This window comes from Cricetulus griseus, chromosome X, assembly GCF_003668045.3.
Source record: "Cricetulus griseus strain 17A/GY chromosome X, alternate assembly CriGri-PICRH-1.0, whole genome shotgun sequence".
NCBI lineage: Eukaryota > Metazoa > Chordata > Mammalia > Rodentia > Cricetidae > Cricetulus > Cricetulus griseus.
In genome coordinates this window covers 125,083,845-125,099,905 of record NC_048604.1, presented here as the reverse complement: position 1 = coordinate 125,099,905, position 16,061 = coordinate 125,083,845, and the positions used below count along the sequence as shown (strand labels likewise).

Sequence of the window (16,061 nt, the reverse complement as noted above, 5' to 3'; positions counted from 1 at the left end):
CAAGGGGACTTTGTCTTCTTTTTCAATCTATTTGGTGTTCTATATGTTTCTTTTACCTTTATAGGTATGTCTTTCTTTGGATAGGAAATTTTCTTCTATGATTTTGTTGAAAATATTTTCTGAGTCTTTGAGCTGGGATACTTCTACTCCTGTTCTTATCATTCTTAGTGTCTTTTCATAGTGTCCCTGATTTCCTGGATGTTTTCTGTCAGGAATTTTTTAGATTTAACTTTTTCTTTGACCAATGTATCTATTTCTTCTATCATATCTTCAATGCTTGAGACCCTGTCTTCTATCCCCTTTTTAAAAGATTTATTTATTTGTTTTATGTATATGAGTGCTCTATCTGCCTGCAAACCAGAAGAGGGAATTAGATCTCACAACTACTATAGATGGTTGTGAGCCACCATATGGTTGCTGTGAATTGAACTCAGGTACTCTGGAAGAGCAGCCAGTGTTCTTAACCACTGAGCCATCTCTCCAGCCCCATCTCTTCCATTTCTTGTATTCTGTTGGTGGTTCTTGTGTCTGTTCCTGTTCACTTACCTAAAATTTCCATTTCCAGAATTTCTTCAGTTTGTGTTTTCTTTTGTTTTTTTTTTTTTGTTTTGTTTTGTTTTTTGAGATAGGATTTCTTTGTAGCTTTGGAGGCTGTCCTGGAACTTGTTCTGTAGACCAGGAGGTCTTTGAACTTACAGAGATCCACCTGCCTCTGCCTCCTGAGTGCTGGGATTAAAGGTGTGTACCACCACCTCCCGGTTGTTTGTGTTTTCTTTATTGCTTCTATTTCCATTTTCAGGTCTTGAACAGTTTTACTTGTTTTCTTCATCTGTTAGTTTTTTCTTGGCTTTTTAAAAAAGGGATTTATTCATTTTCACTTTAAGGACCTCTATCTTCATAATGTTGGTTTTAATGTCTTTTCTTGTGCTTCAGTTCAGCTATGTTGGAATATTTAGAGTTTGCCTGAGTTCCAGTGGTGCCATATTGTATTGGCTGTTCTGATTGTGTCCTTGCACTGGTGTGTAGGATTTGGGGTGATTATAGGTCTATGTGTGACAATTTCTGAGTTTGTCTTTGTTGGATGGGTGATTTCTCCCTTGGTTTTAGTTTCCTCTCTGGTCTTTTGGCTGTAGTGTCCTGTGATTGAGTAGAGGGTCTCCAACCGAATTGGGGGCTGGACTTCTGATAGCCAATGTGGCCTGTGGTAGAGCAGGGACTTTTGGTCAGAGCTGTGGATTGGAGTTCTGTAGGCCAGTCTGGCCTGTGTTTCAGTTGGAGATCCTCTGATTGAGTTGGGGGTGGGATATGGTGATGAGGAGGAGTGGAAAGATTGGGGGTAGGCTGGGTGGCTGCTGAGTGAAGATAGTTCAAGGGTGGGTGGACTACCTTGAGTTCTGGTGTCCAGTGTATCCTTTGGTTGTGTGTGTGTGTGTGCGTGTGTGCGTGTGTGCGTGTGTGCGTGTGTGCGTGTGTGCGTGTGTGCGTGTGTGCGTGTGTGCGTGTGTGCGTGTGTGCGTGTGTGCGTGTGTGCGTGTGTGTGCGTGCGCGTGCGTGTGTGCGTGCGTGCGTGCGTGCGTGTGCGTGCGTGTGTGCGTGCGTGCGTGCGTGTGCGTGCGTGTGTGTGCGTGTGTGCGTGCGTGCGTGCGTGCGTGTGTGCGTGCGTGCGTGCGTGCGTGCGCGTGCGTGCGTGTGCGTGCGTGCGTGTGTGTGCGTGTGTGCGTGCGTGTGTGCGTGCGTGTGTGCGCGCGTGTGCGCGTGCGTGCGTGCGCGCGCGCGCTTTTGCTGAAGTTGGAAAGGATACTGTGTTGGGAGAGAGGTGGTTCAGGGTTGTGTGGGCAGTCACTGAGAGAGCAGGAGCCATTCAAAGTCAGGAGGCCTAGCTGGAGTTTTTCAGGCTGGTTGGATTCTTGTTGAAAAGAGTGCCTTAGCTGAAGTTGGGGGCCAGGATGTGGTGACAAGGAGGGGAAGGCCTGTTGGGGTTAGGCTGAGCAAGCACTGAGGGAGTGGGGGAGGTCTGCCTGCGGTGTGCTTACCTGGGATTCTGGCTGCTGTTGTGGCCTCTGGCAGAGCGGACGCCTACATAGGAGTTGTGGGTAGGTGATGAGACAGGATGGGCCCTGGGGGGTGGGCTGGGCAGGCATTGGAATTGGGGTAGGCCATGGGCTGGGGTGGGGGCTTACCAGGGGTACTGGAGGCCAGCATGGTCTCCTGTAGAGCAAGTGTCTTCTGCCAGCTCATCTTGCTGCTTAAGAAGAGGATTCTGTATTTATTACTTAATTAACACATCCATGAAGTTTCTCCACGGGCAGTTTGACCTAGCCTGCCATCAACACAAAGTGGTGCACTGCAGTGGGACCTCTGGATGCAAGCCCAAAGCTGGAGGAGGCTGAAAGGAGTTTAAATATGCAATACTTACATTTTGCTTAATGTAGTGAGACAAAAATGGGCATACAGAAGGAACAACGTGAACTATTTGTGAAACCTTTAATGAGTGTCTTGAACTCCTAATAGGCTCTTCCTGATTTTAAAGCATTTTGTTAATAAGGGCGTTATCTCAAACATTGGCTGAAATATTTTCCAATCGCTTTAAGAAAATTAAATAAGAATCTGGAGGCTTTTCTTTAATAACTCACAGAGGAATTCCAGTGTGTATGATGAGACCTACAAAACAAAACTACAAGTATTTGGAAGTGACTTTGCTTTTGTTCTAGAGTGTCTCAAATGAGACTGTACTTTAGAGCTGAGTCAAAGGGGGATTTGGGTTTTTGGAAATACAATAAAGAACGAACAGCTCTGATTTGTGGGTGATAAAGCAACTGAAAAAAACCCTTTACTTTTAATTTAGTACAGGTTATAGGACTACTAGAGTACTAAATATAAAAATATTTAAACTCATTCTCTTTCTCAGTACTACACTGAATTGTAACAATACATATTTACCCACACAGACCAGGAAAGTGAATGTTGATAGCAATGGGTGTAAGAAGTGGTACAGAATATATGCTATAAAAAGCAAATGATATTTAAAAAGTCATAAATTCTAAATAAAGTAGATAGATGATCAGTAGCCCATAAAATATATTTTGGAAAAATGTAAGATGGCTCAAATCCCAATTAAATTGTGATATATATGCAGCCTCTGTTTTATATATGTATGCTTATATATGTATGGATGCCATGATGGGGATACTTTAAGTCCACAGTCCAGAGAAGAAAACAGAACCATTAGAGGGTTAATATAGGAAATCTGTCACGTAGGTATTGGAGAACTGAGAGCACACAAAGGCAGTGGTGAGAAAACCCAAAGACAGTAATTAGGAGAAGCAGCTAGCTACCATAACTAATATTGGGGAGAATGATAGTGAAGAGACAGGCAGGAACTTGGGGTTCAGTGCAGCACCTGGGTCCTACAGAATTGATAGTTGAGCCCCTAAGGAGGGGCTGCTGCTGAGTCTGATCTGCAAGAGCTGGAAGAAGCTTCAGGTCAGAGCAAATTAGTGTTGTTGTAGCAATGCAGACAGGAACAGCAAGAATTAAGGAAGGAAGCCTTCTCTTTCAGGCTGCCTTCCCATAAGCCCTTCTTACAAGCTTGACAAACTGCTGAGATGCCAGCTTCTCTCATATGAGCCGGTTCTCTGGTTTGGAAGAAAAAGGCAATCCCAACTATGAAACTCCCGCTCCCCGTGATGGCTCCAGCATGTGGAGTTCCAGGAGCTACTCTTGTGCCACATTGTGACCTTGTTGACATCTCAGCTCTTCTATTACCCATAGAACCTATTATCTGCCTTCAGTTTCCTCTGCTGCGAATACCCAAAGCACTTGTAGATTTTCTTGTTAAATTCTGAGTCAATTAGTCACTCTCTGCATTGCCACAGAGCTCTTTTTTTGCCCCTCTGGTTTCCTATCCAAGAAAAGCAGGCCCCTGACCAGGGCCCTAATATTTATTCCTGTGCATTTCATAGCAATGACTTTTAGGCTTCAGTTTTCCTCCTTGCCACCTCCTGCCACACATCATGGTAATTCAAGTCAGGGCATATCAGTAAAGGATTCCTTAAGACCATCACTGTCTATTTAAACCTCAAATAGGAGGCTACTTAAGAGCAATCCAAGGGAGGACTTGTTTAAATGGATCTGTAGTGAAATTCACTTGTACTGCACAGTTAGGTCAATTTAACACATGTGCTGATTGAGTGCCCTGCCCCCCCCATACCTTCCTCTACTCATCTGTCTTCCCTCACTAGAAACTATTGGTCTGTTCAACAAATATTAGTTTTGATTTTCCAGATTGTCTTTCTGTTAGGGACGTTAAAGAGAAAAGAAGCAGTGGATATGATCAAAGTATGTTATATTCATATATGATAATGTCATAATGAAACACATTACTTTGTATAATTAATATACTTCAATAGGATCCATTTAATATACAACCCCTTAAAAGAATCTTCTCAGCAGAGTGTGGTGGCACACACTTTAATAACAGCTCGGGAAGCAGAGGCAGGTGGATCTCCATGAGTTCCAGGATACCAAGAGCTATATAGTGAGATCCTATCTGAAACAACAACAACAATGACAAAAACCCGATGGGCAGTGGTGACTCATGCCTTTGATCTCAGCACTCCGAAGGCAGAGACAGGTGGATCTCTGTGAGTTCAAGGCCAGCCTGCTCTACAAAGCGAGTTCCAGGATAGGCTCCAAAGCTACACAGAGAAACCCTATCTCGAGAAATAAAACAAAAAAACAAAGTTACAACAACAACAATAAAGTATTTTTGTTGCTGGGTATGGTGGTGCACACTTAATCAGCACTTGGGAGGCAGAGGCAGGCAGATCTCTGTAAATTTGAAGTTATCTTAGTTTATATAATAAGACACTAGATCAAAAGGGAAAGAAAAAATATTCGTTTGTAAAAGCTGAGCATGGGGGCTCATGGTTGTAATTACAGTTCTTGACACCATAAGACAGAGAGACAGAGACAAAGAAACACATATATTGAGAAACAGAGAGACAGATACACACACACACACACACACACACACACACACACACACACAGAGAGAGAGAGAGAGAGAGAGAGAGAGAGAGAGAGAGAGAGAGAGGAATATGAACCATTGGGGAATAGTATCCAGTGTCTTGGGACCAGAGAGGAAGACTGTCCTCACTCCTGTCCGTCTGAGAACTTGAGGGTACCGCTTTCTTCCCTGATGCAGCTTCCACAGTGTGTAAGAGAATGAAAGAAAAATTAAATGGCATTTCCTCTATGTGCTTTGAACATTAGGAGACCTATTTCCCCCTCTTTCTGGAGCTCTTTTTGTCCACGTCAATTCACCCTTCCAGGTTGGCTTGAGTCTATTTTAGTGAAGACTGCATGAAAAATAATGTTGAACTCGCTGCTAATTATGATTTGCTTCAATTCTGGTGTTCTTCATGAAGTTACCTGTCATTTTCTTTTCCGGATGTTTAAATGGCTTCTCTATGCCTTCTGCTCAGATGTGTTTTGGCCTGGGGTTGGATCTTGCTTTGTTGCCCAGGCTAGCCTTGAAATCCCTGATTCAATTCTTCCCACCTCCGCCTCTTGAGTAGCTGGGATTATAGGTGTATGCCACCAAACCTAGAGAGAATCAGCTGAGTGGATTAATCTGTGTTTACTGGAATCAGAACCTCTTGGTTGAATAAGCCAGATTGCAAATATAAACTTGTATAGATAACGGAGTCTTTGGTGGATATTCGTGAATAGTCAGGTGGGTCTTTCCTGAGGCAACTACTTTAGGTAATGATTAATCTTCTGGTTGTCTATTGCTGTAGAAGAAATTGTCGTTAAATAGTATGGTCAATTAAAATAGCACCAATCGTTTCATTATCGAAGTTTCAGGCATGGACTAGGCTCGGCTAGGTGGTTCTTGTTTGCAGTTTCTTCTATATTTATGGAGGAGTAGGGAAAGATCCTGGCTACAATCAAGATGAAGACATTCCTTGGTGTGAAGAAGGCACTAAGCAGTCTTGGCTAAATGCTCACCCAGAGGAAGGAGGGAGTGTTCTGAACAGACTGCAAACCCCTCTGGGAGAGAGAGCATGGACATTGGGGATATGAGATTCAGTAAATATGAAGAGAGTGCTCAACCCCAGGCAGTGACTGATTGTGTTAAGCTTTCTTTTCTTCCTTGACTAGAGAAACAAGGTGGGTTGAAAACTCTAGTTATTAAGATTTGTTCCAAAAGATTTTATCTCTGAAGACCTTGCCATAATTCTGAGTTGGGGTTGATCCTAAAGTTCAACTAAGTACTCCATTATTTTCTGAGTAAACAGGAAGACAACATTTTAAAAGGGTCATCAGGATAAAATGGCCCCTCCCACCCACCTTAGGACAGAACATCTGCCAGTCTTCTACACAGAATGGTAAGAGTCTTTAGTTCCCTCTAGTTCAACCCTCTTTTCCCCAAGAGATTAGTTGAAGTCTTGATGATGGAGGTATTTTTTTCATCGCTCACACCGATTGTCCTTACCTACCCTTACATTGAGGCAGCCTAGAACATAGCTCATTTGAATGATGTCTGGAAGACTCTGGGGAGTCCAGAGACTCTGGATACAGTCAGAAAGGTTACAAACAGAGCTCTCTCTCTCTCTCTCTCTCTCTCTCTCTCTCTCTCTCTCTCTCTCTCTCTCTCTCTCTCTCTCTCTCTCTCTCTCTCTCTGTGTGTGTGTGTGTGTGTGTGGTGTGGTGTCTGTGTGAACAGTAATGTGGTTTTGTAACTCCTGGGAGGCCTCACTTTATTGGGCTCAGAGAGGCCACACACCCGCGTGACATCAAACTCTTAGCGGTGGCGCCAGGGACAGACGGGAGATCTCGCAGCGAATCAATCTGAGCTGATGTTCCTTGCCAGGAGAGAATGACCTCTGCGGTCCCATTTAGGTAGCCTGGCGGCAACTACCCAGAAACTGGCTAGCTGACCCCACACGGTCTGACCAGGTAGTTCTGGACAGGACGACCAGTGCGGCGCCACAGAAGGGCTGACTGCCTGCCTGCTGGCAAAGGACAGAGCCCGCTCCACCCGGGTGGCCGTGCTGTAGGCGAGGGGAGGGGGGGCGCGACGACGGATGAACAGGTGCGCGGGCGGGGGGCGGCGCTTGGGGATCCTGCGCACTGCGCGCGCCCCTCCCCCGCAGCTTGGCGCAGCCCAGGCCAGGCGCTGGCGGCTGGAGGAGGAGCTGCGGCCGTAGCCACCGGGTAGGTCCGTACCGCGGGAAGCTGCCGACGACCGCGCGGGCTGTTGCTGGTCCCCGCGTGGAAGAGGCGCGGGCGGCCCCGGAGTCATGGAGCTCAGTGACGCTGCGCACCTCCGTCCGGGGAGGGCTGTTTGGGCGCTGTCGCCGCGGCTGCTGCTGCTGCCACTATTGCCAGTGCTGCTGGGTCGGGGGCTGCGGGCTGGGGCCGCGGCCTCCTCCTCTGGGGCGGCGGCCGAGGACAGCAGCGCCATGGAGGAGCTCGCCACCGAGAAGGAGGCGGAGGAGAGCCACCGGCAGGACAGCGTGAGCCTGCTCACCTTCATCCTGCTGCTCACCCTCACCATCCTCACCATCTGGCTCTTCAAACACCGCCGGGTGCGCTTCCTGCACGAGACCGGGCTGGCCATGATCTATGGTGAGTTCCCTGCCACTGCCCCAGCCCACATCCCTTGGGCGGCCGGCTGTACTCCTCCGGGTGCCTCACAGTGCTCCCGCTTCACTTCCCAAGGAGTTTCTTCTTTTGCGTTTCCCGCTGAGACGCTGTGGGTTTCCAAGGTCAATTGTCTGCATTTTTCCTGCTTTCTGCTATGGTTAAAAAGCATTTTGTCCCGATTCAACGTTTCTTTACCAGGAACCAAGATGAAAGACACAGACGTGGCCCCTTGGCCCCTCTGCTTGATTATGCGTCTGTCTTGTGACCCTCTCAATCAACCTCTACCTTGCTTTCCACACCAGTTTAGATCTGCAGAGGGTACAGGGGCAGGAGGTGGGTGATTCCCAGGGAGGTGTGCCACCCCAGGGGACAAGCCACAGAAGGGTGAGAAAGAGGTCTGAATGTTAAGTCTTAACTTGGGCTGATGGTCATCCCAGGTAAGGTGCCCACTTCTGAGGCCTGTGTTCTTTTTATCTCTTGTGAATAATAACTGAGGAGGAATGAAAGGTGAGTCTAGGACCCAGAGTGGTGACACCACCATGTCAGGCCTAACTATTGAGACAGGTATCCTTAATGTCTCATTGGGGAGTTATGCCTATTTCCTTGCTTTCTGCAAGCCAAGGGTAGCTCTTGTATCCTTAAAATGGTAACACGGAGCAACTTTAAAGATAACATTTCTGAGTGTGTGGACAAAAAGTTGCGGTTTTAACTCTGGAGTCAGCTCCCTTTTGTTAAGGACCGGCTGATATCACCGTCCTTTCTGGATTTAGTAGTACACAGCATGTTACACGGACAGGGTTATGATTTGGATAATAACAGCCACAATCTGAGTCATCCTTTTTTCCCTCTGTGGTGTGCCTTCAGCCATTCTCCCCTCACCCCCACCCCATTCACTCCAAACTGGAGCCAAGCATTCTTTTTAAATTTAATTCAGGGGTGTGAAAGCCCACAACCAGCATCCTCCACTTCAGGACCGTTTCTCAAGCCAGAGCATTATTCTTCATTACAGTATACTGCACTCAGTTTCCATCCAGGGATCCCTGACAGAGAATGGAAAGCAGGCAGCTTAATTTTTAATGTGTAAATTACCCTTGGTCCTGGGCCTTTTGGGTCTCATGGTTCTTGGTTAGTTATTAATAGCCAGGACTTATGGTCTCCAAACCCTTTCATATAAGTTGTACAAGGGACTAGTCAGGAGTGTTCCGGTTTGGAAATAGTGGCCTAAACAGATCTTGAAACCATAAAATCAAAAACCTAGTTGGCTATTGGTAATTGCAGGCCTCAGGACAGACTTTGGCCTCCATACTTGCTCAAGGAGCTTCTGTGGTTTATGTTAGTTGGTGACAAATGAGTGACATGAAGAAAGCACGTAAACTGAGATATTTTCTGAGCAGATAGTGAACGAGGAATTGAAATATGCTGCCATCTTAGATGACTGACTCTGAGCCATGTTGGAAATGAAGATTGCCTTTGTATGTTTATAAAAAACTATGAGCATATATTTATCTTATAGGTCTCAAAACCAACTCCTTAAAGAGCAGTGTGAAATAGGAAGTACACTTGGCAGGCTCATGAATGCATACTCAAAGACAGAAAGAAAATAAATGGGGATAAAATAGGTGTTCTGAGGATTATTCTGTGTTCACAGAATTTAGTAATTTGTCTCTTTGGCTTTTGTTTTGTTTGAGACAGGGTCTTGCACAGTAGCTTAGGCTGTCCTGAAACTCACTGTGTAGCCTTGAATTTAGGGCAGTCCTCCTGCCTCTGCCTCCCGAGTTCTAGGATTACATATATGAGCTACCACACCCAACTTCAGTCATCTTTATCTTAAGACTTAAAAACAGCAGAAAGATTTTCTTGTAACGATAGCTACTTTACAGTATTTCAGTCATTGGAACCACATGCAAGTGTGCTGTTTCATTTTGTGGATGATCGTGCTATAAATCTCATGATATACCTGTGCTCCTTTGTCCTATGTCTTTGGGTCTTGCTGCTTTTAAATGTATTGAGAAATTGATTTTGTCAATATGTGATTTACTGGGTTATATCAAATATTAATATGTTGATATGGGTTGTTTGTAATTGTGAGAAAACATTTCTTTCCAGGATATTTGATCTTCTGTTTCAATCCAAATCTGTATTCTAATGTTATTTGATTACTAAATTTTCCATTTTATACTTAAGATTATTAGAGTGATAAGGTAGGGGACTCTGTTCTCTGCACATGCACATTGGTGTGCATATCTGAACACACTGTGCACACACATGCATTTGCCCACAGACAAAGAACTCCGATTTTATTTCTCAGTATCAATAGAGGAAGTGAGTAGCTGTCCTCTCGTCTCTGAGTAATAAAGGGCAGGAAGGCTTAGGGAAGCACTTGTTGAGTATCTGCCCTGTTCTGGGCATGCATATTAATTTCTGGAAGCTACAATTTAGCTTCAATTTTTTTTTTTGGTTTTTTTGAGGCAGGGTTTCTCTGTGACTTTGGAGGCTGTCCTGGAACTAGCTCTTGTAGACCAGGATGGTCTCGAACTCACAGACATCCGCCTGCTTCTGCCTCCTGAGTGCTGGGATTAAAGGCGTGTGCCACCACCGCCTGACTAACTTCAAAATTTTTATTTTTTAAAATTTTTTTACATGTTCTTTTTTTAAAATTTATTTATTTTTTTATTTTATGTGCATTGATGTTTTGCCATGGGTGTTGGGTCCCCTGGAACTGGAATTACAGACAGTTGTGAGCTGCCATGTAGGTGCTGGGAATTGAACCCAGGTCCTCTGGAAGAGCAGTCAGTACTCTTAACCACTGAGTCATCTCTCCAGCCCTAACTTCAAAATTTTTATGAATACTTTTTTTATGAATGAAAATGTTCATTTTTGAAATCCAAAACCCTTAAAGTTTTTAAGGGTCTCTTTCCTATCATCTATTTTATTGGCATATATACATTGTATACAAGTATTTAATATACTTTGATAGTGTTTTCCTCATACCCTGCTATCCTCTACTTTTTTCTCCTCCCACATCCTGCTATTTTCCTTTGTTCCCCTAGAACATGGTTCCCAACCTTCCTAATGCTGTCACCCTTTAATATAGTTCCTACATTGTGGTGACCCCCAACCATAAAATTATTTTTGCTGCTACTTCATAACTGTAATTTTGCTACTGTTATGAATTGTAATGTAAATATTTTTGAAGATAGAGGTTAGCCAAAGGGGTTGCAACCCCACAGGTTGAGAACCATTGTCCTAGACATTCAAGCTTTTATTTCCATGTCATGCATATCTATGCGTGTCATGTTATATCTATAAAATCTGGGATTCACAAGTGAGAGAAATTATGCAATAAATGCCTTTTTTGAGTTTGACTTGATTTACTTATTGTGATAATCTGCAGCTGTACACATTTTTCTGCAAAGCACATAATTTCATTCTTCATGGATGAGTAAAATTCCATTGTGCATGTATACCATTTTCCTTATCCATTTCTCTGATGACAGACACCAATTGGTTCCATAGTTTAGCTCTTGTGAGTCCTGCTTCAGTAAGCATGGATGTGCAAGGATCTCTGGGATGTCTTGTCTTGGAGTCCTTTGAGTAAATACCAGGAGTCTTTACCTTTTCCCATTGAACTAATATTTAATCTGGGAGGAGTATATTTAGTATTAAACAAATAAGTTAGTACAGTTATAAATATCTGTGGAAGTATATGTAATGGTCTAGTCATTGGTTTCCTTAGCGGACAGACCTCTGTAGCTGTGACTTTTGAGTGGAAGGGAGATGTCACCATGTACTTTTTTGTGCATTTTGGTTTTTGAACTGTAGAAGTGTAATTACCTAGTAGCTTATCTATGCCTCCTTTCTGTGTCAGTTATGATGTGTGTGCATCTTATCACTCAATGTAACACCTACTTCATCCCGTTGTCCCCAGGGAGTAGTTATTACATTAGGAATTTGCACAAATAGATCTTGTAGTAGCAAGCAAGTATTTGCTTGGGACAAAGGACATAAAGACACATTGTGAATGTTTAGCATTTGTAGTACAAGACAAGTACTAAAGGATAGTTACAAGCATTCTTCCCTAATAAGAGGCCAAGGCAGCTAGCTACAAGGCACAGTGTTCCCAAACTTGACTTTCTAAGGAGTTTGAAAGCAGTCCCCAGACCTTGACAGCTGCAGACATCTGGGTGAAGCATTAGCATGGCACCAGTCTAACCTGTTTTTGTTAGGCTGGTGAGCTCCCAGTTGGCTCTGTAGGTGATTAAGCACCATCTTGTAGTTACTGGGTCCTGCATGTCTGCACAGTCGAAATAGCAAAGTTTTGAGGCAGGGAAAGCTGGCATAAATAGACTGTCAGTTAATCGTGGTTCTTTCTCATGTTTACAGTAGTTCTACTTCCTCCATAGGGTCTTTGTGACAACTGACATATGTCCAAAATAATATCACTATACTACACTAGCCTACCACCTGCTTCTGAGTTATTGGTCAGCCATTGCAAGTTTTTTGGGTCATGGGGTTCCTTGCTGCTGCTCTATTGATGATTGGATCTGGATTGCTAAGCACAGCCTGAGAGTGGACCTTACAGACAAAGTATATGAAAGGGCAAAATATGATGTAGTAATAGTAAACTTACATTTGGGCATCTGTGTTGGTGAGACTCTCATTGCTCTGACCAGATACCAGAGAGAAACGACTTAAGGGAGGGGGGATTGGTTTCATCTCATGGTTTTAGCCTGTCATGGTGTGGAAGGCTTTGTGGAGCATAGGGGTTTCCATTATGTTGTCCAGAAAGCAGAGAGTGTGCCTGCTGCATTGGCTAGTTCTCCCTTTTATTTAATCCAGATCCCCATCCATGAAATAGTGTTGCCTACTTTCAGGGGAAGTCTTCCTTTCTTAGATTATCTTCTCTCGAAACACCTTCACAGACATATCCAAAGGTGCACTTCAGGATTCTAGGTGCTTGCTTCTCAGTCCAGTAATGTGATTGATCATGTTAACCCTCCCTTACAAATTTACTGGTTGAGACACAATGCACAAACACATCTCCTTCACTCATAACATTGTACCATGGGCCCCTAAAGGCTCATAACTATCTCATATTGCAAAATAGATTTAGTCCATCTCCAGAAGCCCCCGGTCTCAACAGTTCCAGCACTGCTCAAAAGTTCAAGCCCCAAATTTCCTCAGAATAATGAAATCAACTCTTAGCTGTGAGGCCCTGTAGAATAATGCACAGAGAGAGGAGATTGCCCATGGAGAAATGGAAAGGAAGGAGTGTACAAGAGCAAGACTGAAACCCTGCAGGGAAAACTGAAGTCCTGCAGCTTTATGTCTAGCACCTGTGGCATGTGGTGGTGTGACATGAGGTCTGAGGGATTGGCAGCCCTACCACTATAGCCTTGCTGGTTGTAATCTACATGGGTTTTCTCTTGGGCTGGTTCTGCTTCCTGCTTCCAGCCTTCTTTGGCATCTCCAATATTCGGGGCTCTGCATTGCATCTTTGATTTAATTATCCCAGTTTTATACATTGCCTCCTGGGGGCTTCCTGCAGCACTTAATCCTCTGAAGTCTGGGAGGAAGCTTCGATGGCTCTGAAGCTCGTTCTGTCTGCATGCAAAACTGGGATCACTTGGACAACATCGCAGTCTGCTCCCTTCAAGACTCCAATTTGGGGGGTATGGTCCATTCAGAAGATACCATCTGTACCTTTTTCTTACTGTCCTGTTAAAAAATACTTGGCTTCTTTTGAAAGACTTTTTTGTTTGTTTGTTTTTTCAAGATAGAGTTTCTCTGGGAAATAGTCCTGGGTGTCCTGGTACTCACTCTTTAGACCAGGCTGGCCTTGAACTCACAGAGACGGCCTGTCTCTGCCTCCAGAGTGCTGGGATTAAAGGTGTGCGCCACCACTGCTTGGCTTGAAAGAGTTTTAAGACTTATTTTTAAAGATTTTTGTTTTTATGTGTATTTGTGTATGTGTGTGTCTCACACGCACATGCGCACCACATGTGTGCAGGCGCTAGAGGAGGCTAGAAAGTGTGTCAGATTTGGTGAAGCTGGGATTGTCAGCAGTTGTGGGCTACCTGACATAGGTGCTGGGAACTGAACTTAGGTCCTCTGGAAGTGCTTTTAACTGCAGAGAAATCTCTTCAGCCCCTACTTTTAAATTATTTTAATCTCTCCAGTCATCATTCCTTCCTAGGCTATATCTTTTCATGGACTTTTCTCAGGGCCTTGTAAGATTTTCAGATCTTTATGTTCATTTTTCTTCCGATTCTCACTGTAAACCTGGCTAAGAGCTTCTAGAAGCACCATACCACAGCCTGAATGCTGCTGCCGCTTTGAAATGTCTTCCTTCAGATTAATTAGTTTATTGTCTCTAAAGACGGTTTTTCACAAAGTGTCAGGACATGTATAAAAATACAGATAGGTTATTTGCCAGAATGTAACGTGAATGTCTTCTGTTCCAATTCTAATAGAATCTTTTTTCCATCTGAAACTTTGTGGCTTTCTGTATGCATCCTAGTCTTCTGAGCTCTCCTTTGGCTTCTGCCTCGAACTCAGGTTGCAGCAGTTTAGGGCTTCCACAGCTTCAAATGTTTTCATATGTCTCTCACAAACCAAAGACTTCTGAACCATATTATCAGGTAGTCTTGGCAACAGCCCTATTTCTCTAGCACTACCTTTCTGTTAGTGACTTTCTTATTGCTGATTTTGAGAGAGACAGTCAGGGCAGAAAGGGTTTTTTTGTTGTTTCTTTTTTTGTTTTTGTTTTTGTTTTTGAGACAGGGTTTCTCTGTATAGCCCTAGATGTCCTGGAACTCGATTTGTAGACCAGGCTAGACTCAAACTCACAGAAATCCCCTTACACCCCCCCAAGTGCTGGGATTAAAGCCATGCACCACCACATCTGGTTGAGGAAGGATTTATTTTGGATTATGGTTCAGAAATTTCAGTTTATCATAACAGGGAGGGCACAGCATAGAAAAGCAGCTTGCATTATTGTGGCAGGGTGGGGGAGACACTGCACTTGCGGGACTTTTCCTTTTTCCTCTTTTATTCCACCTGGGTCTCCAGTCTGTGTGGTGGTGGTGCCCACAGTCAGTATAGATCTTGTCACTTCGGGAAAAGCACTCATAGACACACTCACGTGTGTTCTACCAATATCCTAGGTGCTTGTCCGTCCATTCAGGCTGACAGCAAGATTAACTATCTGAACCTGTGAACAAACAGACACATTTATCTGCAGGTTAATCAGGTCTTCTCTTAAAAATAGCCTCTTGTTAGCCCAAGTGTGTCATAGTCTCACTTTGGCAATAAATGTCCCCGGACTCAAATGCTGGTCTGCTATGTAGAAAGCTCTGTGACTTTGGGTAAATTCTCAGAGCCTCAGTTTCCTCTTTTGGGAAATGGAGATAAAATTGCTTACCTCGTGGGTTGAAGTACGTTAAAAGGTACAGTGTCTGATACTTAACAATTTTGTAAATATTACTTTCCATTCTCACTTTTTGATTTCCTTGGCAAGTTTTTCTTCTTGAAGTTTGTTTGTTCAGAAGAAGCCAGATATAATTTTAAGATTCATAAAGGCACAGTTAATGGTGAAGAGAATTGCATGTTATTATTTTTTGGTGTGATATCTGCTAATGGCTAGAAGAAAGTTGCAATGCACCTACCCTTCCCTTTTATGGAGAAGTTTCACTTCTTGCCTTTTATCCTCCAGAGATTTATGCTAATATATTAGATTGAACATTTGCTGCAGCAAAGAAAATAAAAGAAATAACAAGAGTGGAATAGTTAAATGATGTCACAGTTCAATTAAAGAATACTATGCAGACTGAAAAACAGGGGTTGTGAGATATTCTTATAAGGCAACGGTTCATTAATAGTATGGGAGAAGATAAGGTACAGAAAATTATATGTAACATTGTCTTTGTTATATCAATAATAACAAAGTCTACACTTAAACACTATGTTTAATGTGTGTATTTTGAAAACACATTAATATTGGTTGTGAGCTTAGCTTTTAATGGCTGAGCCATCTCCCCAGCCTGAAAACACATATTATAGCTTAAATGCAACCTTTTGTTGGGCCTGGTAGTGACTGCATTTAGTTCCAGATACTTAGGAGACCAATGTAAGAGAATCTTAAGTTTCAAGGACTGCCTAGGCTACAGAGTGAGTTCAAGATTACATTTGCTATTTTGTAGCTCCTAGATAATGATTCTCAGAAAATTCCAGTCATAGGTAAAAGTCAGTTGTGTATACCCACTGCAGAGCCTACCCATCTCCAAAACATAGCTTCAAGCCCATGGTCACTCAAGACAGTCCCAGTTTAACTCAGAGGGCCATAGAATAAAAAGAAATGAAACGTGGGAGAGGGACTTGGAAGATTGGGGCAGGAAAGAGATGAAAGA

General features: G+C 43.6%; 1 protein-coding gene across 1 annotated transcript in view; it reads left to right on the top strand.

Annotated features, from left to right (window-relative positions):
- Positions 1-7,307: 7,307 nt before the first annotated feature.
- Slc9a7 (solute carrier family 9 member A7) overlaps positions 7,308-16,061 on the top strand; it is a 146,551-nt gene continuing 137,797 nt past the window's right edge. Inside the window, exon 1 of the mRNA XM_027432318.2 lies at positions 7,308-7,635. Coding sequence (XP_027288119.1) covers positions 7,308-7,635 — 328 coding nt within the window. The remainder of the gene's footprint in view (positions 7,636-16,061) is intronic.